Below are 24,162 nucleotides of genomic sequence, written 5' to 3'. Positions count from 1 at the left end.
TCCTGGCAGGAATGAGTTTGTGGCTGACATGGCTCAAGTGTCTCTGCTCTGCTGAGTCGATTTGTGTGTGTGCAGAGCTCAGCCAGGAGAGGTGCTGGAAGGTGTTGAGAGAAGGGCAGCAAGGCTGGGGAGGGGCCTGGAGCACAGCCCTGTGAGGAGAGGCTGAGGGAGCTGGGGGGGTGCAGCCTGCAGCAGAGGAGGCTCAGGGCAGAGCTCATTGCTGCCTGCAGCTGCCTGCAGGGAGGCTGTAGCCAGGTGGGGTTGGGCTCTGCTGCCAGGCAGCCAGCAACAGAAGAAGGGGACACAGCCTCAAGCTGTGCCAGGGCAGGTTGAGGCTGGATGTTGTTAGGAAGTTGTTGTCAGAGAGAGTGATTGGCACTGGAATGGGCTGCCCAGGGAGGTGGTGGAGTGGCTGTGGCTGGAGGTGTTGCAGCCAAGCCTGGCTGGGGCACTTAGTGCCATGGTGTGGTTGGTTGGGCAGGGCTGGGTGCTAGGTTGGGCTGCAGGAGCTTGGAGCTCTCTTCCAGCCTGCTTGGTTCTGTGATTCATGCCCCCAGACACCCTGCAGCAGCAGCTGCCTCTGTTGGGAGGAGCAGGCAGTGATGCTCCAGCTGGCATGGTCAGACCTGCACTCACTGCCCTCCAAGCCCACTTTGTGGGAGCATCTCTTGAGGTCTTCTGTGCACTGTCCATGGCTGCCACTCAGCATAAATCATCCCTAACTAGCTGGAAGAGAAGAACCTTGTCCCAGTGGGAGGCAAGGTGAGAACAGACAGGGGAGGGAACTTGTCAAAGTGGAGCCAGGAATAGAAACCAAATCTCCAGGTTCATCCCACAGTGTCTGCTGCAGGAGAGCTTCTGCTCTCCCTTTGCCCAGAGGTTGGTGCTGGTGCAGTTGGGTTTTTCAGACCAGTGGAGATCAGCAGCTTCAGGGCATTGCTGACCACAGGCTGATGTGGGCTGAAGTAGGTACAGGTCACTTAATTTCACCTGGTGGATTCTTCTCCCCCCAGCACCTCAAGGCAATTTGTTGCTGAGCAGAATCTCTACTGTGTCTTGTGTTAGGGGAGAGTTTAACCCCAGCTGATGGCCTTCTGGAGCTGGCCAAAGAGCTGCAAGGGTGAGAACCAGTGCTGAGGGAGATCCTCAGGGTGTCTGTGGTAGCTGAAGCAAAGTACCTGCTTGGGCAGAGATGGGAAGAAGCCAGCTACAAGATCTCCACCATCTTCCAGCCTTAGCTGTCTCCTTTGAGGAAGTCAGGAGGAGGCTTGCAGGCTGCCAGGGCATGCAGAGCCTCTCCCTCCCTCAGTGCCTTCCTGGCATGATCTTAACGTTGATGTTTCATGCCTCAAGTGTGTGCCCTGCCTGCAGGGATTCAGCCCTGCAGAGTCACTTGGGAGGGATGAAAGAAGTCATCCCTGCTGAACATGAAACCTGCCAGCTGTGGTTTGCTTGTGAGATTGAAAATCAAAGATGCAAACCAGAGATGGTTGGGTGCTGGGAGTGATCTGTGCAAGTAGTCCCTGGGGTGTCCTTTGCTGCCAGCCCTCCAGGTGCCCAGTGCTGAGCACCTGAGGGAGCTCTGCCTGCTCTTGGGAGGGTGCAGCCCCCAACATCAGTTCCTGGGTTGGTGTGAGTTGAGGGTCTGGAGAACAGGGCTGGTGAGGAGCCACTGAGAGACCTGGGGTGGTTTAGTCTGGAGAAGATCCTGCCCCTGAGTGGGTGCACAAATGCAAGCTGGGTGGGGAATGGATGAGAGCAGCCCTGAGGAACAGGACCTGGGGGTCTGGAGTGATGCAAAGCTCCACAGGAGCCTACAGTGTGAGTGCAGCCCAGACACAACCCTGTGCTGGGCTGCAGCAAGAGCAGTGTGGGCACAGGGCAAGGGAGGGGATTCTGCCCCTTGGCTCTGCTCTCCTCACACCCCACCTGCAGTCCTGGGGGCAGTTCTGCAGCCCCCAGCACAAGCAGGACATGGAAGTGTTGGAGCCAGCCCAGAGGAGGCCACCAAGATGCTGAGAGGGCTGCAGCAGCTCTGCTGTGAGCACAGGCTGAGAGAGTTTGGGCTCTGCAGGCTGCAGAGGAGAAGACTTTGAGACTTGGAGTGGCCTTGCAGGATCTGAAGGGGGCTATAGGAAGGATGGGGAGGACTATTGATAAGGTCTGGGAATGAATGGAGGAGGAATGGATTTGAAGTGGCTGTTAGGAAAGGGTTGTTTGCAGTGAGGGTGGTGGGACACTGGCACAGGTTTCCCATGGAGGTTGTGGAGCACAGAAGCACCCAATGTGATGTGCTCACCTCCCTGGGCAGCCTATTCCAGTGCCAATCACTCTCTTTGTGAAGAACTTACAGAATCAACCAGGTTGGAATCAGCCAAGCTCCTCTGCAGTGGAGAAGCCCAGAACTGGCCACAGCACTCAAGGTGTGGCCTGGGCAGTGCTGAGCACAGGGGCAGAAGCAGCTCCCTTGCCCTGCTGCCCACACTGCTCCTGAGCCAGCCCAGGATGCCATTGGCTCTGCTGCCCCTCTGGGCACACTGCTGCCTCCTCTGCAGCTCCTCTCTGCCAGCACCCCCAGCTCCCTCTCTGCCTGCCTGCTCTCAGCCACTCTGGCCCCAGCCTGTGGTGCTGCTTTGGGCTGTTTTGGCTGAAGTGCAGATCCCTGCACTTGTCTCTGGCAGCACAGGCAGTGTGCAACCCACTGACAGGTATTTTGAAGGCATGAAAATGCTCTCAGGCAATTTGTGCAGGGCTACCTAAAGGAGCTGAGTGAAGATAACCTCTCACAACTTGCCTTAGTCTCAGGAAGCAGAAACTTGGATAAAGGGAAAGAAAGAAAGGAATCAAGAATGAATAATTGGCCTCTTGAGTATAATGATCCTGTCTGTTTTTAAAGGACATTCTCTGGTGTTAAAATCAAGCTCCTTTCCCTCAGTTAAGAAGGTAAAAAAAAAAAGGCACATTTCTGTGGCACTAAAAAAGTTGTAATTGCCAAAGTTATTTGTGTCACAATAACTTATTAATCTGGAAGGATAAAGACACTGCCCAGAGGTCATCTGTGACCCAGTAATGAGACCATCAAGCATCACCATAAATAATTAAACCAAGACACATTGCTTGAGAACTTTTTCTCCTCTTCCCCTCTTCCTCAGGCACCTTGAAGTCCCTTCATTATCTGTGCCATTTGTATTATGGGATTACCAACGTGCAGAGCTGCAGCTTTCATCCTTCTCAGGGGATCACAGCTGAGCTGTGACTGGAAGGGGTCTCTGCAGACTGACCTGGTCAAGTCTCTTGCTCCAAGTGGGATCAGCTACAGAGCAATTTGCTTCCAGAGCTGGCCAAAGAGCTGCAGGGGTGAGAACCAGTGCTGAGGGAGATCCTCAGGGTGGCTGTGGTGGCTGAAGCATTGCAAAGAAATGAGGGTGCCTCCTTGGGCAGAGGTGGGAAGAAGCCAGCTACAAGATCCCCACCACATTCCAGCCTTAGCTGCATCCTTTGAGGAAGTCAGGGGAGGCTTGCAGGCTGCCAGGGCATGCAGAGGCTTTCCCTCTCTCAGTGCCTTCCTGGAACAATCTTAAGGTCATGGAGCAGATCCTCCTGGAGGCACTACTGAGACAGGTGAAGAGGTGATTGGGCACAATCAGCATGGCTGCACCAGGGGCAAATATGTAGGCTGGATGTGAGGAGGAAGTTCCTGGCAGAGAGAGTGATTGGCATTGGAATGGGCTGCCCAGGGAGGTGGTGGAGTGGCTGTGGCTGGAGGTGTTGCAGCCAAGCCTGGCTGGGGCACTTAGTGCCATGGTCTGGTTGGTTGGGCAGGGCTGGGTGCTAGGCTGGACTGGATGATTCTGGAGGTCTCTTCCAGCCTGCTTGATTCTATAATTCTGTGGAATCCTGCCTGGCAACCCTGGTGGCCTTCTATGAACAGGTCACAACATGAATAGCTGAGGAGTGAGCAACTGATGGCATTTAGCTGGACCTGAGCAAGGCCTTTGGCACTGTCCCACACCACAGCCTGGTCTCCAGGCTGGTGCCACATGGGTTTGGGGGGTGGAGCACTGATGGATGAAGAAGTGGCTTGGTGGCTGCAGCCAAAGAGTGGCTGTCAATGGCTCCATGGCCAAGTGCAGGCAGTGACAAGCAGAGTCCCTCAGGGATCAGTCCTGGGACCAGTCTGGTTCAGCATCTCTGGGGGTGCCATGGGCAGAGGCACTGAGTGCAGCCTCAGCAGGTTTGCTGCCCACACCAAGCTGTGTGCTGCAGCAGCCAGGCTGGAGGGCAGGGATCCAGCCAGAGGGAGCTGCACAAGCTGCAGAGGTGGGCACAAGGCAAGCTCAGGAGGTTCCTCAAGAACAGGGTGGTCCTCTCCAACCATAGTGATCCATAGTGCTGAGATGCTGTGCTGAGGGGTTTGGGAACTCATGACTGGACTCAAGGAGCTTGAAGGTCTTTTCCTGTCTAAGAAATTGACTCTGTGACCAAGTGTAAGGTCCTGCACTGCAGCTGTGACTGGAAGGGATCTCTGCAGACTGACCAGGCCAAGTCCCTTGCTCCAGGTAGGATCAGCTACAGAGCAATTTGCTCAGCTCTGGGTCCTACTGGGGTCTGAATGTTTGCTGCTTGGCCACAAGAGCCCCTTGCTGGTGAGCAGCTGTTGTCCACCAGCACTCCCAGGCCCTCCTCCCAGCAGGCTGATCCCACACTTGGTGCTTGGGTAGCTCCTGGTAGCCAGGCTGGCAGTGCTCCTCTTTATCCCACAGGCATAATTAATCTGCAGTTAATGGAGGAGTTCTGTGGTTAACCTCTTATCACAGAGGATCCAATTGACTTCCTGAACCAATCAATTTCTCTCTCTCTCTCTCTCATTGTTTCCAGGAGGGATTTGGTCTTTTGGGGCTTTCAGCATTGTCCAAACCCACTTTTGTGTCTGCAGCAGGTGCAGGCAGCTCCTTCCATCCCTACCCTGGCAGGGGAAGGGAGTTCCTAAGGGGCTTTGTCAGGCCATCCCTTATCACTGCTGGGATTACACAAAGCCATGTTGCAGAAGTCCAGCAAATGCCTTTTCACCACCATTTAATGTGCTTGGTTCCTAAACAATTGCAATTGATTTTGTTTGCTCCTGCAAACAGGAATTACCCTGTAATCATTTCAGCCTCCCAGCCTGACTTGTGTTTTAAAGTGAGAAAATGCAGAGGTGGTGGTGGGGAGAGGAAAGGTTGGAGACAGCTACCAGGTTGGGCTCTGTCCTGGCTGAAGGAGGTGCAGCCAATCCAGCTGGGAGGTGCACCCTGGAAGCTTGAGCTGTGCACTGCAGGGAGGGAGGCAGATGTCAAAGTGAGATAGGGACTTAGAACTGCTGAGGTGGGCAGAGAACTTTGATAGCACCAAGTCCAACGACTCACTGGTCCTGTTCAGTATCTTCATTGATGGTCTGGGCCAGGGGATTGAGTCCAACATCAGTAAGTCTGAAGATGACACCAAGCTAACTGTAGGATGGCAGTAGAGCACTGCAGAGGGACCTGGCCAGGCTGCATGGGTGGGCAGAGGCCAAGGGGATGAGATTGAACAAGGCCAAGTGCAGGGTTCTGCACTTTGGCCACAGCAGCCCCAAGCAGCTACAGGCTGGGGCCAGAGTGGCTGAGAGCAGCCAGGCAGAGATGGAGCTGGGGGTGCTGGCAGAGAGGAGCTGCAGAGGAGGCAGCAGTGCCCAGGTGGGCAGCAGAGCCAATGGCATCCTGGGCTGGCTCAGGAGCAGTGTGGGCAGCAGGACAAGGGAGGTTCTTGTGCCCCTGTGCTCAGCACTGCTCAGGCCACCCCTGGAGTGCTGTGTCCAGTTCTGGGCTCCTGAATTGCAGAGAGATGTTGAGGTGCTGGAAGGTGTTGAGAGAAGGGCAGCAAGGCTGGGGAGGGGCCTGGAGCAGAGCCCTGTGAGGAGAGGCTGAGGGAGCTGGGGGGGTGCAGCCTGCAGCAGAGGAGGCTCAGGGCAGAGCTGATTGCTGCCTGCAGCTGCCTGCAGGGAGGCTGTAGCCAGGTGGGGTTGGGCTCTGCTGCCAGGCAGCCAGGGACAGAACAAGGGGACAGAGGCTGAAGCTGTGCCAGGGCAGGTTGAGGCTGGATGTGAGGAGGAAGTTGTTGTCAGAGAGAGTGATTGGCATTGGAATGGGCTGCCCAGGGAGGTGGTGGAGTGGCTGTGGCTGGAGGTGTTGCAGCCAAGCCTGGCTGGGGCACTTAGTGCCATGGTGTGGTTGGTTGGGCAGGGCTGGGTGCTAGGTTGTGCTGGCTGAGCTTGGAGCTCTCTTCCAGCCTGGCTGATTCTGTGATTCTGTGACCTGGATCCAAAAGGTCTTTTCCAGTCCAGATGATTCCATGTTTCTCTGAGCTGCTCTGCATTTACTGCTGGAGAATTCAAGTCAGAATTTGGCCTCAGCTGTCTTCAAGTGCATTTCACATGTGAAGGCAGCTCTCAGAAGTGCACTTAGTGGCTGTGTAAATCAGTTTTCCTTTTCATTTTTGTTCTGAGGACTCTCTGAGCACTTGCAGTGAGGCTCCACAGATTCCTGCAGCCCTGGAAATTATCTTTGAGCTCAGGAAAAAAAAAGCTCCCTGAAGTCTCTTTCCTCCACTGTGTCTTCAGTTGTTTATTTCAAGTGCTATCCATGCTTCCATGAGCATCCAGGATGCTTCCCAGAGGAAGTAAGACTTGGGTGTGGGAGGTGCTGAGGATGCTCAGCCTCTGGAGAGCAGCTCTGGGCAAGGCTTTACCATCACTGCTGATAGACCAGAGGAGACTCCACAGCCTCTCTGGGCAGCTCCTGCACCCTCACACCAGGGATGTTTGTCCTTAAGCTGAAGTGAAACCTCCTGGGTTCCAGTTTGTGCCCATTGCCCCTGTCACTACCAACCTTTGGGAAGACCCCAGCCTCATCCTCATGGTCTCCAAGATCTTTAGGTGTTGATTGCTTCCCCTCTCAATCTTCTGCAGGTGGAACAGCCTCAGGTTTCTCAGCCTCTCCTCATCAGAGAGCTGCTACAGACTCTTGGGACAGATCAAGGACAGTTCTCTCCAGCAGGAAATGTGCCAAGTAGTCAGGGAGTGGCAGGAGTGGGGGGAATGGAGCAAAGCTGGAGGTGGGGAGAGTGAGGCTGGAGGTGAGGAGGAAGTTGTTGAGCAGGAGAGTGGTGAGAGGCTGGAATGGGTTGCCCAGGGAGGTGGTTGAGGCCCCATGGCTTGGAGGTGTTTGAGGCCAGGCTGGCTGAGGCTGTGTGCAGCCTGCTCTAGGGTAGGGTGTCCCTGGGCATGGCAGGGAGGTTGGCACTGGCTGCTCCTTGTGGTCCCTCCCAACCCTGCCTGATTCTGTGATTCTATGCAATATTCCCTCTAGCACCCATGAGCAAGAGGCTGATGTAGCCAAGAAGATTTTACCCCTTTCCAAACCCTAGGTTGGAGTGGCTGAGCTTGGAGATCTCTTCCAACCTGCTTGATTCTATGAACAGAATCATCCTCCCAGAGCCAGAGAACTGCTCGGTAGGGCAGCAAGGAGTGCTGTGAGCTCCTGACAATTAGTGTTGTTAGGGCTGGGTGCTTGGTTAGCTTTGATCAGCAGGGAAAGATGCCATGGTGCCATCAACGGGCTGGGAGAGCAGCAGCAGAAAGTTTTCACAGCACAAACCCTTCAGCTGTCATCCACTCAGCTGTACAAGGAGGGAAGAGAAGTTAATGATGCAGGAAAAATGACCACCAGCAGCAGCTGCATCCCAGTGGCTTCTGCTAACATTTTCAGAAGGGGAACAGCTGCAGGCTGCCATTCTCAGTCTTTCCTGTGGAAATCGAGGGATAAAAAAAAGGGAATTACCTTTGCACACATTCCAGATGCTTACAAGTAGCAGACTTCATGCTGTGGGGGTGCTGGGAGGTGCAGGTGTGGGGGCAGTACTCAGGGAGGCATTCCTTGGCTTGTGGCTGGACTTGATGGTCTGAGAGGTCATCTCTACCCCAAGTGGCTCTAGGATTTTAGGATCTGTGCAGCCACACTAGGGCTTGAGCAGGAGTAACTTAGAGGAGTGGGTCTGTCTGATGCAGATCATCCCAGGCAGCCTCCTTTCTGCCTTGGCTTTGAGGCACAGCTCCACCGAGCTGCCCCCAAATGCAAGCACTCAACTCAGACACAGTCACACAGAGCCACACAGTTAAGCAGGTTGGAGAAGAGCTTTGGGATCACTGAGTCCAACCTATCACCCAGCACCTAATTAACTAAGCCATGGCTCCAAATGGATCCAGCCTGCTTTTAAACACAGCTCTGAGCTCTGCCCTGGGTGGGTGGGAAGAGGATTGAGCTAAATGCTTTGCTCTTACCCCAGCTGCCAGCCACTGACTCCTCCAAACGCCACCTTGGGGTCACTCCATCAGTGGCTGAAGCAGCCCCCAGGTGTCCTCCTCTTCGGGAAGCACAACACAGTGCCAGGGCAGTGTCAGCACAGGAGTGTGCCTGACTTTGGCCAGGTTCCCCCTTAGGCACAGGGACCCAAAAGGCAGCACTTACAGCCCCGGAGTCCTGCTCTCCTCTGGGCAGCGTGAGGCCAGGAGAGCTGCGTGGGCCAGCACAGCCTGGGGCTGGCTGCAGGAGAGATCTGTCACTCAGGGCTGGCTTTAACCCTGTGAAGCTGCACTGCTCTCTCCTCTGCAGCACCCTCCTGGCTCCTGCACAGTCAGAGACCAGCACCCACCTCACGATGCATGCCCTGCAGATCACAGAGCTGTGCCCTCCTCACTGCTGTTTTGGCTGTGGGTTCCACTGATGGCAGAGCTGCTTTGGCTGTGGGTTCCACTGAAGGCAGAGCTGCTTGGCAGGGCAATGCATGCCCTGCAGATCACAGAGCTGTGCCCTCCTCACTGCTGTTTTGGCTGTGGGTTCCACTGAAGGCAGAGCTGCTTTGCAGGGCAATGCATGCCCTGCACATCACAGAGCTGTGCCCTCCTGTCTGCCGTTTTACTTATGGGTTCCACTGAAGGCAGAGCTGCTTGGCAGGGCAATGCATGCCCTGAACATCACAGAGCTGTGTCCTCACTGCTGTTTTAGCTGTGGGTTCCACTGAAGGCAGAGCTGCTTGGCAGGGCTTTGCCAGTGAGCTCCCTGGGGCTGTGTGCCCTCCTCCTGCCGTGCCCTCCCCCCCTGCCAGCAGCTCTGTGCAAAGGCCACTGTTAGGCAGAGTTTGCCGTGCAAATGAGCTCATGAAATCCATCCCCATCTGCATATGCAAAGGCTCCTGTCTGTGTGTGTGTACATTGCTGGTACACATCAAATGTGGACACATCTGCTTCATTCAGAGGCTGCCAGATGAGCTTGCAGGATTTACACAGGCTCTTAGCCGGCAGAATTTGCAGAGCTCATTTGGAATGCAGAGACTTGAAGGTCTTTACTGGAAAGCTAAAGGAGCTAATTGGAGGTGTCAATAGCATCCACTGGTGATAGTGCTGAGCAGGGGGGAGGAGTGACTGCGGGGCAGCTGAGGCCACAGGGGGCAGAGCTTGTGGCACTGTAGGAGTTGATCCCAGGTGCCTGTGCCAGGTCTCACACAAACGGGCACTGTGCAGTGCTGCCCTGTCCTGAGAGCAGGAACCCAATCTTTCTCCAGGGCAGCTTTGGTCTGTGGAATGCTCTGCGTGGCTGGAAGCAGCAGTGCAGCCCTGATGGGGTCCTCTGCTCAGCAATCCCTTGGCCTGGAGTGGGATCCCCTTTAAGGAGTAGGCAATGGTGACAGTCCCTGCCTGGCAGCAGGCAGCTACCACTCACCCTGCAGCCTGGAGCCGGGAGGAGACTTGCTGAGAGCTGCAGCTCCTGGTAGCATGGAGGTGACTTCACCTCTGACAGGCTTTGAGGAAGTGTGTGGGCAGTCCTGTGTTGAGCAAGGGTCCAGCTGGAATGGCCTCCTCCTTCTGCTTGCATGAAACACCTCTGCCTTGATAGGGATCACAGAGAGGCTTCCTCCTGCTCCACAACAACCCCAAGCAGCACTACAGGCTGGGGACAGAGTGGCTGAGAGCAGCCAGGCAGAGAGGGAGCTGGGGGTGCTGGCAGAGAGGAGCTGCAGAGGAGGCAGCAGTGCCCAGGTGGGCAGCAGAGCCAATGGCATCCTGGGCTGGCTCAGGAGCAGTGTGGGCAGCAGGACAAGGGAGCTGCTTCTGCCCCTGTGCTCAGCACTGCTCAGGCCACCCCTGCAGTGCTGTGTCCAGTTCTGGGCTCCACAATTCAAGAGAGATGCTGAGGTGCTGGAAGGTGTTAAGAGGAGGGCAGCAAGGCTGGGGAGGGGCCTGGAGCAGAGCCCTGTGAGGAGAGGCTGAGGGAGCTGGGGGGGTGCAGCCTGCAGCAGAGGAGGCTCAGGGCAGAGCTCATTGCTGCCTGCAGCTGCCTGCAGGGAGGCTGTAGCCAGGTGGGGTTGGGCTCTGCTGCCAGGCCCCCAGCAACAGAAGAAGGGGACCCAGGCTGAAGCTGTGCCAGGGCAGGTTGAGGCTGGATGTTGTTAGGAAGTTGTTATCAGAGAGAGTCATTGGACACTGGAATGGGCTGCCCAGGGAGGTGGTGGAGTCGCCGTCCCTGGAGCTGTTCAAGGCAGGACTGGACGTGGCACTTGGTGCCATGGTCTGGCCTTGAGCTCTGTGCTAAAGGGTTGGACTTGATGATCTGTGAGGTCTCTTCCAACCTTGATGATCCTGTGATCTTTTCATTTCAGTCTCCCAAGTGTTGCTAGCAGTGAAGCTGTTGCCTATCTTTTGGCTGTACCATGCTGCCAGCCAGTTCCCATGTATGATCCTGCACAGTGTTTGTTGGAGGAACAAACCAAGGCCCTGGCAGGTGAGCAGGAGTATGTTCTAGTGAATCCTGGGGTGTGTAGTGCCTGTATTGTTGGGCTGCCTGTTTATTTTTAGCTTGGGTTTGCTGGGGCTGGTGGATGCTGTGGAAGCAATTAGAGCTGAGATTAGGCTCTTGTCACTGAGCAGATAAATTGATAAGTAAAAATAGTTATTAGATGTCTGGGAAAAAATGGGAGTAAAAATTTAATTGAATGAAGTGGAAGTGCCTCTTGGGGGGGGGAATGGTGTGAGGAGAGTGCTTGGAGGAAAAGCTTGGCCCAATGCTTGGGCTGCTGTGGGGTCCAGGTTGTGGCAGAGTGTTGTTTGCCACCATGGGTGAGCTGCAGAGGCAAGGTGGGGTCACTGTGACTGAGATGGTCATAGGATCATAGAATCAACCAGGCTGGACAGTGGCTCTGAGTGCAGCCTCAGCAGGTTTGCTGCCCACACCAAGCTGTGTGCTGCAGCAGCCAGGCTGCAGGGCAGAGATCCAGCCAGAGGGACCTGCACAGGCTGCAGAGTGGGCACAAGCCAAGCTCAGGAGGTTCAACAAGACCAAGGGCAAGGTCCTGCAGCTGGGTCGAGGCAATGCCAAGCACAACTCCAGGCTGGGCAGTGCCAGGCTGAAGAGCAGCCCTGAGGAGAGGGACTTGGGGGTGCTGCTGGAGGAGAAGCTCAGCAGGAGCCAGCAGTGTGCACTTGCAGCCCAGAGAGCCAAGCAGAGCCTGGGCTGCAGCAGCAGAAGTGTGGCCAGCAGGGCCAGGGAGGGGATTCTCCCCCTCTGCTCTGCTCTGCTGAGACCCCACCTGGAGTCCTGCATCCAGTTCTGGAGCCCCTGGGCCAAGAGGGCTGTGGAGATGCTGGAGAGTGTCCAGAGCAGGGCCAGGAGGATGCTCAGAGGCTGCAGCAGCTCTGCTGTGAGCACAGCCTGAAAGAGTTGGGGCTGTGCAGGCTGGAGCAGAGGAGGCTCCCAGGGGACCTTCTTGTGGCCTGCCAGCATCTGAAGGGGGCTCCAAAAAAGCTGGGGAGGGACTTTTGAGGCTGTGAGGGAGTGGCAGGAGTGGGGGGAATGGAGCAAAGGTGGAGGTGGGGAGAGTGAGGCTGGAGGGGAGGAGGAAGTTGTTGAGCAGGAGAGTGGTGAGAGGCTGGAATGGGTTGCCCAGGGAGGTGGTTGAGGCCCCATGGCTGGAGGTGTTTGAGGCCAGGCTGGCTGAGGCTGTGTGCAGCCTGCTCTAGGGTAGGGTGTCCCTGGGCATGGCAGGGGGGTTGGCACTGCCTGCTCCTTGTGGTCCCTTCCAGGCCTGACTGATTCTATGATCATCCAGTCCAACCTATGATCTGGTTCAACACATTGGGTCCTGTCAACCACTGCAGTTAGGCTAAAGCCCAAAGGTCTCCAGTTAGGAGCTGTGTCAGGGTTGTGCTTTGGCTGCACTTTGGAGGGGCTGTTGCTGCCCACCCACAGGTCACATCAGCCCCTGATGGAGGAAGAGATGCTGTGAGCAGAGGCTGCTGTGTGACTGCTGTGGCTGGTCTGAGAGTGGAGTTGGTTAGGGGAGGGCACTGCTGCAGGCAGGGCTCATGCTGCATACAGGCTGTGTGAGGAACTCTTCATCTTCATGCCTTTTAGCAGTGTGAGTTGTTCCAGCAGCCACTGGCACAGGAGCTGGGTGGCTCTTCCATCCTCAGCAGGTTTGGGATGAAGGCCACTCAGCTGCCTGCAGTGGACATGGGGGCAGAAATTATGTGCCTGTAGTGGAAACATTCTGGGGAGGATTCTTGGTTTGTATTCTGTCTGGGTGGCTGTAATTGTTCTTTCTGTGTCTGAAGCCTCTAAATCTATCCAAGAAGTCAAAATGATTTTGTAAAGCCTTGAAAATGCAACTGGAATGCAGCTGAAAGGCTGAGCAGGTCAAGGGAGACACAAAGTGCTGCTTGCTGCCCAAACCAGGAGCTGGGCAAAGGAGGATCAGGCACTTGGAGCTGCCCAGGGAGTTGCCTCTGGACTTTGCCTGTTTTTCTTATCTCTTGCTCACTAAGGAGGACCTGGAATAGGCTGTGCAGGAGCAGTGCAGACCTTACAGGTGTGCATAGGGAAAGAAGAAATGGGCCAAAGAGCAGTAGCTGATTTCCTTCCAGCAGGAGTTCTGCTACTGATGCTACCAGAAGAAGCTCTTCTGGGCTGTAAATCTCCAGTAACTGCAGACCTGGTGCTACAGGGAGGCACAGGGAAGCTCTGCTCTGCCTTGCAGGCAGATGGTGGGAGGCAGTGTCAGCCTCCCCTGTAAGTGTGGGCTCTTGCTGCTCTTAATTCTGACCTATTTGTCCAGGGTAGGTTGAAAGTCTCAAGGTTAACATCCAAGCATGGAACAGGCTGCTCAGGGAGGTGGTGGAGTCACCATCCCTGAAAGCATCCAAGAAACCTCTGGCCATGGCACTTGGGCTGTGGTTTGGGGGTCATGGTGGTGCTGGATGATGGTTGGACTGGGTGATCATAGAATCACAGACTCAAGCAGGTTGGAAGAGAGCTCCAAGCTCCTCCAGCCCAACCTAGCACCCAGCCCTGCCCAACCAACCAGACCATGGCACTCAGTGCCCCAGCCAGGCTTGGCTTCAACACCTCCAGCCACAGCCACTCCACCACCTCCCTGGGCAGCCCATTCCAGTGCCAATCACTCTCTCTGCCAACAACTTCCTCCTCACATCCAGCCCAGACCTGCCCTGCCACAGCTTCAGGCTGTGTCCCCTTCTTCTGTCCCTGGGTGCCTGGCAGCAGAGCCCAACCCCACCTGGCTACAGCCTCCCTGCAGGCAGCTGCAGACAGCAATGAGCTCTGCCCTGAGCCTCCTCTGCTGCAGGCTGCACACCCTCAGCTCCCTTGAGACTGTCTCCCCTTGTTCTGTTGCTGGTTGATGTTAGAGAACCTTTCCAACCCACAGGTCCTGTGGGCCTGTGCTGCAGTGTGTATAAAGTAATCCCAGCTCTTAGCACTGAGAAAGGTCTGAGCTGTCCTGCAGGAGAAGCCACAGAGCCCACGGCGCAGTTACCAGTGTGGGTGATTTATCTGGGGAACTCTTGGGCAGGTGGCAAGAGGCTTTGCCAGTTGGATGAGGATCAACTGAGCACTTAGAACATGTCAGGTCTGTGAGCAGAGATCTGTCCCTCTCACAGCTCTGAAGAATGAAGCCAGGAGCAGGCATCTCCACCCTCCTGTCTCCTGGGAGGGTTTTACTGTTTGCAGTTGCTTATTTCCACTGGTTCAAACCTTCCCATTTCTTCCTCACTGGCAGGTGGCCAAATGGTTTTGTGGCCTGAGTTCTCAGGGGTGGGAGGTGGCAGTGCTGCTGCTGAGGGCAAGCTCAGCTGCTAACCCCTGGTTTGGATTGGTGACATTTTCCATTGAGCATCAGAAGGAAAATCATTTCAAACCTTGTGTAGGATTGTGGAGGCTGAGGCTCAGTAAGGACATGGCAGCAGGACAGCTTCTGGCTGCTGCCACTGCTCTTGTGGCATCAAAGGATCCAGGAAAAGACATCCCTTGAAATTCCATCCAGCTCCTTTGGATACCTCTTCTCGTGGTTCTCTCTCAGGTTTGGCAGGGCTTCAAATGGGCTCTGGCTGGAGGATTATCAATCCTAGGTGTAATAACTGCACACTTCAGCTCTGGCCTTTATTGGGAAAGTACCATGAGCAAATCTGAGTGCTGGCTGAAGTGATCCTGACTCCAGTGGTTAGCAGAGATGGAGAAGAGTCCTTTCAGCAGCCTTTCTGGTAATTAAGTTCTGAATCTTGTTCCAGGAGGTGTGTGCTGCTGGCCTGCTCAGAATGGAGAGTGGCTAATGGTGGCGTTTTTCTCAGGGGAATTAATCTCCAATCTGTAGGGAGTGATAAATTCTCATCTCAGCAGAAGCTAAAGCAGAGGTTTCATTCAGCAGCATTGAGATGTTGCAGTCTGAATGCAGATACAGGCAGTGAAAAATTTTGATTTGTATTGTCTTGTAGATTTGAATTTTTGAAAATGGACAGGCTGGAGGGCAGGGATCCAGCCAGAGAGACCTGCACAGGCCAAGCTCAGGAGGTTCAGCAAGACCAAGGGCAAGGTCCTGCAGCTGGGGCGAGGCAATGCCAAGCACAACTCCAGGCTGGGCAGTGAGTGGCTGGAGAGCAGCCCTGAGGAGAGGGACTTGGGGGTGCTGCTGGACAAGAAGCTCAGCAGGAGCCAGCAGTGTGCACTTGCAGCCCAGAGAGCCAAGCAGAGCCTGGGCTGCAGCAGCAGCAGCAGTGTGGCCAGCAGGGCTAGGGAGGGGATTCTCCCCCTCTGCTCTGCTCTGCTGAGAGCCCCACCTGGAGTCCTGCATCCAGCTCTGGAGCCCCTGGGCCAAGAGGGCTGTGGAGATGCTGGAGAGTGTCCAGAGCAGGGCCTGGAGGATGCTCAGAGGCTGCAGCAGCTCTGCTGTGAGCACAGCCTGAAAGAGTTGGGGCTGTGCAGGCTGGAGCAGAGGAGGCTCCCAGGTCACCTTCTTGTGGCCTGCCAGGGTCTGAAGGGGGCTCCAAAAAAGCTGGGGAGGGACTTTTGAGGCTGTGAGGGAGTGGCAGGAGTGGGGGGGATGGAGCAAAGGTGGAGGTGGGGAGAGTGAGGCTGGAGGTGAGGAGGAAGTTGTTGAGCAGGAGAGTGGTGAGAGGCTGGCAGGGGTTGCCCAGGGAGGTGGTTGAGGCCCCATGGCTGGAGGTGTTTGAGGCCAGGCTGGCTGAGGCTGTGTGCAGCCTGCTCTAGGGTAGGGTGTCCCTGGGCATAGCAGGGGGTTGGAACTGGCTGCTCCTTGTGGTGCCTTCCAACCCTGCCTGATTCTATGATTCCTTTGCCCATTCTGTGCTCACCTGGGCACGTTGAAGCAGAGCAGGCAGTGGGGCTGGGCAGGGCTGAGTCCATTCAGAATGGGCTGCAAAGGCAGGAGCCAGGAATAAGGAAAGAAGATAAAAGAGCTGAGAACCAATGCTCATTTGGTTAGTGTTCTGTGCAGCAGTGCACAGGAGCCTCAGGAGGTGTGGGCTGTGCAGAGCTGCTCAGCTCCTGAAGATGGGAATCATAGAATGGTTTAGGTTGGAATAGACCTCAAGGATCAGCCAGTTCCAACCCCCTGCCATAGGCAGGGACATCTCCCACTAGAACAGGTCACTCAAGGCCTCATCCAGCCTGGCCTTGAGCACCTTCAGGGAGGTTGTGGAGCACCTTCAGGGAGGTTGTGGAGCACAGAATCACGTTGGGTGATTCTGTGCTCCACAACCTCCCTGGGAAACCTCTGCCAGTGTCTCACCACCCTCAACCTGTGCCAGTCTCTCACCACCCTCACTCCAAAGAATCCTTTCCTAACATCCACTTTCAATCTCCCCTCTGCCACTCCATACCCATTCCTCCTCCTCCTCTCATTCCCAGCCCTTGTCAATAGTCCCTTCCCCAGCCTCCCTGTAGGTCCCCTTCAGATCCTGCATGTCCATAATAAATACCCCCCAGTGCTCAGCTGGGGGTGGATGTCTGAGTGCTTCCATCTCCCTCTGCCATCCTTCTGTGGAACTTGGGTGAGAGTTAATTCAACCTCCCCCACCCCCACCACCATGCCAGGTGGGCAAGTAGCAGGAGGCTGAGGCACAAGGTCTGTGGCTGGAGCCTTCTGAGCTCCAGAGCAGCATCATGGCTTGGGAATGGGGAGAGCCAGGGAGAGTTGGAGAAAAAGAAAGGTGTCAGTAATTCTGCAGTATCAGTTACCAGCACTGCCCTGGTGCAGTACTAAGAGGTGCTGAGACTAAAAAACAGAAGCCAGGCTGCTTCCAGCACATTCCCACTTGGATTTGCTGCGTGCAAGGAAATGCCTTTTGCATGGATCCTTTCGGATGCTCCCTGCCCCCCCCCCCCAGCCTTTAACGGGAGTTTCTCTTTTTAATCTGCAAACAATCCCTCTCCTGCTCCCATGCCCTAAAAGCAGGAGCAGTAAAACAGTTTGGAATTTGCCAAATACAAACAGACAGGTCAGATGGCTTAGGAGGAGATCAGGTTGCCAAACAGCCCCGGAGCACAGGGGCTTTGTTTGGTGCTTTCCAGCGCCTGCCAGAAAATCCCCACTGCAAACATCTGCACCTCTGGGGAAGGCAAAAGGGGGTCCGGGAAGGGCAAGGCAATGCTGTGTCTTTAATTTGCTTCTCTGGAGGAGGAAAGGCTGCACGGCCATGGCAGGGCTGGCTCCTCGGTGCCGTTAATGTGCGATCTGTTTTCTCCAGTGGAGGGCACTCAGTGTACCACAAACTAGAACATCAGCACCAACAAGCTCCAGAGCATCACCGCGCTCTGGAAAGCCTCCGGAATCAGACGGGAGCTGCTTCTCAGCACAGCTACAAACCCCTTTAAACCTGCCCGGCTACATGGAGGACCTTTTCCTGCACAGCCTTTGAGCTGGGGGGGCTCACCCAGCACAGGAGCTGCCTGCTCCCGGAGCCGGCTGCTGGGGGATGGATTCCTGTGGCTGGGAATGGCAAAAGGCAGCAGAATGAGAGACGCTAGGTACCGGCAAAGGGCTTTTGTATTCCTCCCGGAGAAGTTGGTTTGCCGTCGTGGTCTGCTGTGGCTTTTCCTTGCTGATTGTCACTTACTGCTGATGGTTCTCTGATGACTTACACAATGGCTCTCAGAGCTTAGAGTCCCTCCCTACCCCTCCACACTTCCCCCCCCTCCCCCCCCTCTCCCCATCCTTCGTCCTGTCTTCCCCACCCCCAATCCTTTCCCTATCCTTTCCCTTCCTCATCCCCAAAATTCTTGCTTGTCCTCTCTAGGGAACTTTGTGTGGGTTTCTGGCATGCACGCTGGATGGCAGTGATGTGAGTGGCAACCCTGCTGTGCCATGAAGATGCTGATGGTTTAGAGAAAAGAGACCAGTTTGGAAAAGAGGGTGGCAGAGGGAGAGCATAAAAAAAAAACCAGGGGGGGGAAAAAGAGAGAAGACAACAGCTGGAGGAAGGCAAAGGAGGACGTGAGGACGTTTGCCGCTGACAAAAGGATGGGTGAGTGAACTTTTCTCCTTCGTGGGTTAGCTGCAGCCGTGGGGGGGCTATTTTGCAGTGGGGTGATGAGCCGCACAGGAGCGGGGAGCAGCCCCCAGCGCGGCGGCGGCAGCGCATTCCGCTGCCAGGTGACTCACTGCATTCGCCGCTGTATTTTTAGCTCCTCTGTGTGTGTGTCCCCCCCCCCCCCCCGGGCACGCTCACACCTTTCCCCCTGCAGTGCCTTTGTGTGCAGTTCATCTGTAGATGCACGCAGCGAGGGGAGAGCTGGAGAGGGTCCCTTGGCCGGCTGCACGCCCCCTTCGCCCCCCTCTCACCTGCACGCCTATGGCTGGGCGCAGGGATGCAGCAGGCGGCTGGCAGCGCATCCCTCCTGGGTCCCCGTTCGGGTGCCGTGAGCCCCTGGCGGCGTTCGCCAGGCGGCCAGGGAGGGCTGTTAGCACTTTGCGGGAGGTGGGGAGCGGAGGGGAGGGGGCGACTGTGTCTCAGAGTTGCTGTGGAAAAGGCTGCTTCGGGCTTTGTGAGGACCCCCCCCTCCGCCTCCCTCTCCCCAAAACCCGAAGGCTGCTGCTGGATTTCCAGGCTGTTTTTGTCAAGTGTGACAGGTTCGTTTCCCTCCTTCCATCCCCCCCCCCCCCCCCCCCACCTTCACCCCCAACCCCCCAAGTCTGTAACAGCCAGAGCGTATTTCTAGCTGCCTGCTGCTGCCACATAGGTAGAAGGAGGGGTCGGGGTGGGGGGTGGGGAAGAGGATTGAAATTAAAACTCACCCCCCTGAATGAGAGGCAGAGACAGTCAGGGGGCATTTTAGAACAGGAATTACTCTGCAGATTGAATTCAGTCTTAATCCAAGAAGCAATAACTGCAGGGTTGGGGGGTGGGGGGGGGTGTGTGTGACAAATAAGTCATTATTCACTGAGGTGACAAACAGCCCCTGAAATGTTGGGGCTTTCTTTTTTGCTGTGGGAATGGTTCTTGAGAGAGAGGCAGCAGCTCCAACACGAATCCAGGGTCTGGAAGGTGTGTGCCTGTGCGCTGGGTTCGCTGCCAGCCCCTGCACCCCTTCCCCCTCCCCCCCAACCATCGTTCATAGGTGTCAAATGTGACTGTCCTCACGTCAGGAGCGTCGCTGCTCTCGCAGAGATCTGACATCTCAAACGCAGCATCTTCCAACCCAGCAGAGCTGAGAGAGGGGGGGATGGGGGGTGGGAAGAGGGGAGCTGAAAGCGAGAGAAACCCCCTTTAAACTTTCCGTGTTTGCTGCTGCTGGGGCAGGGTTTGTGTGTCAACATCTCTGCGTGATTAGTTTCGCAGAGCAGATCCAAAGCAGTGAGTGCCGAGGCGCTGGGCTGCGTGGGGGACCGCTTCGATGGCTGTAATGAGTCACATTAAGGGAATATGGCTCCTGTCATTACCCTGCTGTTGGGGTCCCATCCTGGCCTTGCACCGGGTCCTTCTCAGCATGCCTGAACTTCGTTCCTCTGCCTCTAGTGATTGTTATGTTAGGCTCGTAAGAATCATGAGTAAGCCCAGACCCTTAAAGCCAAATCTCAGCGCATAACAACAAAGCCTTTACTTCCTGCCTTAATTTCCCCCCACTGAGTCCCCACTTGGAAGCTGGATCAAAGTTTTTCCACCAGCAGATTCCTCCCTTTTGCCTGCAGTGATGTGGGGAGGAATTTGGACTTGCAGTCGCCTCTCTGAAGGAGGACGTTTAGCAGCACGTAAATAGCAGAGGCTTTGGCTCATTTCCTTTCCAGCACTGTGGAGCATTCAGCACAGTGACTTGACAAATATGTTTATTGTGGAAACCTCAGCATCCAGCGATAAGGATACAGCAGCTACGCTGAGAGATGATGTACAGGAGAAGAGTGGGCAGGGAACAGGCTCTTGGTCCTCCCAAGGCATCATAAATCACACGAAAGTAATTGAATAACAAGAGGAGAAGTGGTGGCGGTGTGGGTAGGAGAGATGGCAAGGCAGGAACTCACGGGAGCAGGCTTCCACGCAGCAAAACGAAGTGCGAGACGGGAGGCAAACAGGTTGCCTTCCACGGCGCTCCTGCTGGGTTAGCAACCCCCTGCCCTTCCTGACCCTCCGGCGCTGCCTTTCGATGGCCTCACAAATGCTCCTTTGTCTTCTCCTCCGTGTCACAGGTTTCCATTTAATGAAGCAGCTGAGAGGCATGAGCGTGGTGTTAGTGCTGCTTCCTACGGCGCTGCTGGTGGTGCTGGCGGGGGCTCAGCGAGCCTGCCCCAAGAGCTGCCGCTGCGACGGCAAGATCGTCTACTGCGAGTCGCACGCCTTCAGGGACATCCCCCAGAACATCTCCGGCGGCTCCCAAGGCTTATCCCTGCGCTACAACAGCATCCAGAAGCTGAAATCCAATCAGTTCGCGGGCCTGAACCAGCTCATATGGCTTTACCTTGACCACAACTACATCAGCTCGGTGGACGAGGACGCGTTCCAGGGCATCCGCCGGCTGAAGGAGCTGATCCTGAGCTCCAACAAGATCACTCATCTGCACAACAGAACCTTCCACCCCGTGCCCAACCTCCGCAACCTGGACCTCTCTTACAACAAGCTGCAGGTGCTGCAGTCGGAGCAGTTCAAGGGCCTGCGGAAGCTGCTGATCCTGCACCTGCGCTCCAACTCGCTCAAGACGGTGCCCATCCGCATCTTCCAGGACTGCCGCAACCTCGACTTCCTGGACCTGGGCTACAACCGCCTGCGCAGCCTGTCCCGCAACGCCTTCGCCGGCCTGCTGAAGCTGACCGAGCTCCACTTGGAGCACAACCAGTTCTCCAAGATCAACTTCGCCCACTTCCCGCGCCTCTTCAACCTGCGCTCCATCTACCTGCAGTGGAACAGGATCCGCTCCATCAGCCAAGGCTTGACGTGGACTTGGAGTTCCTTGCACAACTTGGATTTATCGGGCAATGACATCACGGGGATAGAGCCTGGCACCTTCCAGTGCCTCCCCAACCTCCAGAAGCTGAACCTGGATTCCAACAAACTCACCAACATCTCGCAGGAGACCATCAACACGTGGATCTCGCTCATCTCCATCACCCTCTCTGGGAATATGTGGGAATGTACTCGGAGCATTTGCCCTCTCTTTACTTGGCTTAAGAACTTCAAGGGCAACAAGGAGAGCACCATGATCTGCGCGGGCCCTAAGCACATCCAGGGCGAGAAAGTCAGCGACGCTGTGGAAACCTACAACATCTGTGCTGAAATCCAGGTGGTGGTGACCGAGAAGTCCCACCAGCCCCCCAAAACCCCTCAGAGACCTCTCTTCATCCCCAGACCCACTGTTTCCAAACTGGAAAGCAATCAGCCGACGTCCGCCGCGCCGAGCCCCTCCGCGGAGCCGCCGACGCCCGGGGTGGAACCGGACTACGAGCACGTCTCCTTCCACAAGATCATCGCGGGCAGCGTGGCTCTCTTCCTCTCCGTGGCCATGATCCTCTTGGTGATCTACGTGTCCTGGAAGCGTTACCCAGCCAGCATGAAGCAGCTGCAGCAGCACTCGCTGATGAAGAGGCGCAGGAAAAAGGCCAGGGAGTCTGAGAGGCAAATGAGCTCTCCCTTGCAGGAGTATTACGTGGACTACAAGCCAACAAACTCTGAGACCATGGATGTATCGGTTAATGGATCTGGGCCCTGCACCTATACCATCTCTGGCTCCAGGGAATGCGAGGTATGAACCCTCCTAAACCATTTCAGCTGCTGGGAAGGAGAGGTAAATGTTCGAAGCTCTTGAGGCGTCTCTCTAACCGCACGGAATGTGAATGGGGTCGTTGTGGCTCTGGGGTTGCTGGGCAGGGAGGTTGTCTCCTCGGCGGTGGCGGTGATGCTTCTGGAGTGATTCTAAGTGACAAGGAGGTTCTGGAGTGATTCTAGTTGATAAGGAGGTTCTGGAGTGATTCTAATTGACAAGGAGGTTCTGGAGTGAATCTAATTGATAAGGAGGTTCTGGAGTGATTCTAACTGGCAAGGAGGTTCTGAAGTGATTCTAATTGATAAGGAGGTTCTGGAGTGAATCTAATTGATAAGGAGGTTCTGGAGTGATTCTAACTGGCAAGGAGGTTCTGGAGTGATTCTAATTGATAAGGAGGTTCTGGAGTGATTCTAATTGCTAATGAGATTCTGGAGTGATTCTAATTGATAAGGAGGTTCTGGAGTGATTCTAACTGACAAGGAGGTTCTGGAGTGATTCTAATCGATAAGGAGGTTCTGGAGTGAATCTAATAAGGAGGTTCTGGAGTGATTCTAATTGATAATGAAGTTCTGGAGTGATTCTAATTGATAATGAGGTTCTGGAGTGATTCTAACTGACAAGGAGGTTCTGGACTGATTCTAATCGATAAGGAGGTTCTGGAGTGATTCTAATTGATAAGGAGGTTCTGGAGTGATTCTAATTGATAAGGTGGTTCTGGAGTGATTCTAATTGACAAGGAGGTTCTGGAGTGATTCTAATTGACAAGGAGGTTCTGGAGTGATTCTAATTGATAAGGAGGTTCTGGAGTGATTCTAATTGATAAGGAGGATCTTGTGTGATTCTAATTGACAAGGAGGTTCTGGAGTGATTCTAATTGACAAGGAGGTTCTGGAGTGATTCTAATTGACAAGGAGGTTCTGGAGTGATTCTAATTGACAAGGAGGTTCTGGAGTGATTCTAATTGACAAGGAAGTTCTGGAGTAATTCTAATTGATGAGGAGGATCTTGTGTGATTCTAATTGATAAGGAGGTTCTGGAGTGATTCTAATTGACAAGGAGGTTCTGGAGTGATTCTAATTGACAAGGAGGTTCTGGAGTGATTCTAATTGATAAGGAGGTTCTTGAGTGATTCTAATTGGCAAGGAGGAAATAGGTGAGGGTGGAGTGAACAACTTCACTGCAGCCTGTGTCAAGGCTTGAGGGGTTTATGGCCTATTTAAAGACGGTGCCAAAGGTTTTCTGCACCTTGTGGCTGGTTGAGGAGTAAACCAGGGAACAGCAGGGCTGCAGCACAGCCTCGGAGTTAGGCACTGCCTTTCCTGGAGGAGCTCGAAGGTGCTAACTGCTCTGTCAGCTCTCCTGAACATGAGCCTTGCAAAGGCCCTGGGTCAGACAGAACATCTGCAAACACCTGGGTTGGGAGGGGAGGGTTCTTGAGGGTTTCTTGGTTCATTTTCCTGAGCAGTGGAGGCTTTGCTCTGCTGGAGTGAGTGGCTTCATGTACCTATGACCATGCTGTGACTCTGACTCTGCCACACGGGAAGCACAAGCAGGAGAAGCTCTGGGTGCTTCTGTTGGCTGTGGTGCAAGACAACAGCAGTTGTTTTCCTGGCTGTGCTGGCAGTGACTGTTGGTGTGCATGTAGGAAAGGTTTGTACCTGGTGAGGAGCAGTACTGAGTCCTGCACATGCTGTGGCCTGAGGGGGCCAAGGGTGGTCCTGCTTCCTCGCCAGCAGGCACATCCTGTGGAGCTGTATCCCATCCCTTTTATGCCAGCTGGGCTTGGGTGTGGTAGCTCAGACCAATGTCTTTGGCAGCACAGCATGAAAGGTGTTGGAGATGAGCAGTGCTGAGCAGGCTGCAGTTCTGGGGGCCTCATGTCCAGGTGCCTGTTGTCACTTTCTGACAAGGCCTCTCTGACATGCTTTGGTTTTGGCACCTGGAATCCCTGAGTGAGTTTGGAGCACAGAGCTGTGGGTAAGAGGAAAAGCAAAGGTCTGTGTGTTGGGGTTGCTCTCTCTGGAGCAGCATTGTCTGCAGAAGGAAAATCACCTGTCACACCCTTGTCACTTCCACCAGTGGCCTGTGAATGAAGGGCTGGGGGTGTGTTCCCTCTCAGCAGCACGAGTAGAAAGTAGGTGCTGCTAGCACAGTTACACTGAGCTTTCACTGACACCACCCAACCTGAAGGGCTGTCTCCTCTCCATGCTGAAAGCAAGTGCTGCTAGCACAGTTACACTGAGGTCTCACTGGCACCACCCAACCTGAAGGGCTGTCTCCTCTCCATGCTGAATGCAAGTGATGCTAGCACAGTTACACTGAGGTCTCACTGGCACCACCCAACCTGAAGGGCTGTCTCCTCTCCATGCTGAATGCAAGTGATGCTAGCACAGTTACACTGAGGTCTCACTGGCACCACCCAACCTGAAGGGCTCTCTCTTCTCCATGGTGAACGTAAATGATGCTAGCACAGTTACACTGAGCTTTCACTGAAGGGCTGCCTCTTCTCCATAGTGAAAGTAAATGATGCTAGAGG

General features: G+C 55.0%; 1 protein-coding gene across 6 annotated transcripts in view; it reads left to right on the top strand.

Annotated features, from left to right (window-relative positions):
• Positions 1 to 24,162, top strand: part of LRRTM4 (leucine rich repeat transmembrane neuronal 4) — a 472,503-nt gene that overhangs the window by 272,861 nt on the left and 175,480 nt on the right. Inside the window, exons 1-3 of one of the 6 annotated variants that reach the window (XM_064175476.1) lie at positions 17,171 to 17,405; positions 17,675 to 17,902; positions 20,059 to 21,605. In XM_064175476.1, coding sequence (XP_064031546.1) covers positions 17,899 to 17,902; positions 20,059 to 21,605 — 1,551 coding nt within the window. In that variant the 5' untranslated portion in view covers positions 17,171 to 17,405; positions 17,675 to 17,898. Of the gene's footprint in view, positions 1 to 17,168; positions 17,903 to 20,058; positions 21,648 to 24,162 lie in introns of those variants that run through there. The other 5 variants (XM_064175475.1, XM_064175479.1, XM_064175478.1 and 2 more) reach the window with 5 other exon arrangements.

This window comes from Pogoniulus pusillus, chromosome 42 (assembly GCF_015220805.1).
Source record: "Pogoniulus pusillus isolate bPogPus1 chromosome 42, bPogPus1.pri, whole genome shotgun sequence".
NCBI classification, from domain to species: domain Eukaryota; kingdom Metazoa; phylum Chordata; class Aves; order Piciformes; family Lybiidae; genus Pogoniulus; species Pogoniulus pusillus.
The sequence above is the reverse complement of the archived record's forward strand: the minus strand, read 5'-3'. Positions and strand labels throughout refer to the sequence as shown.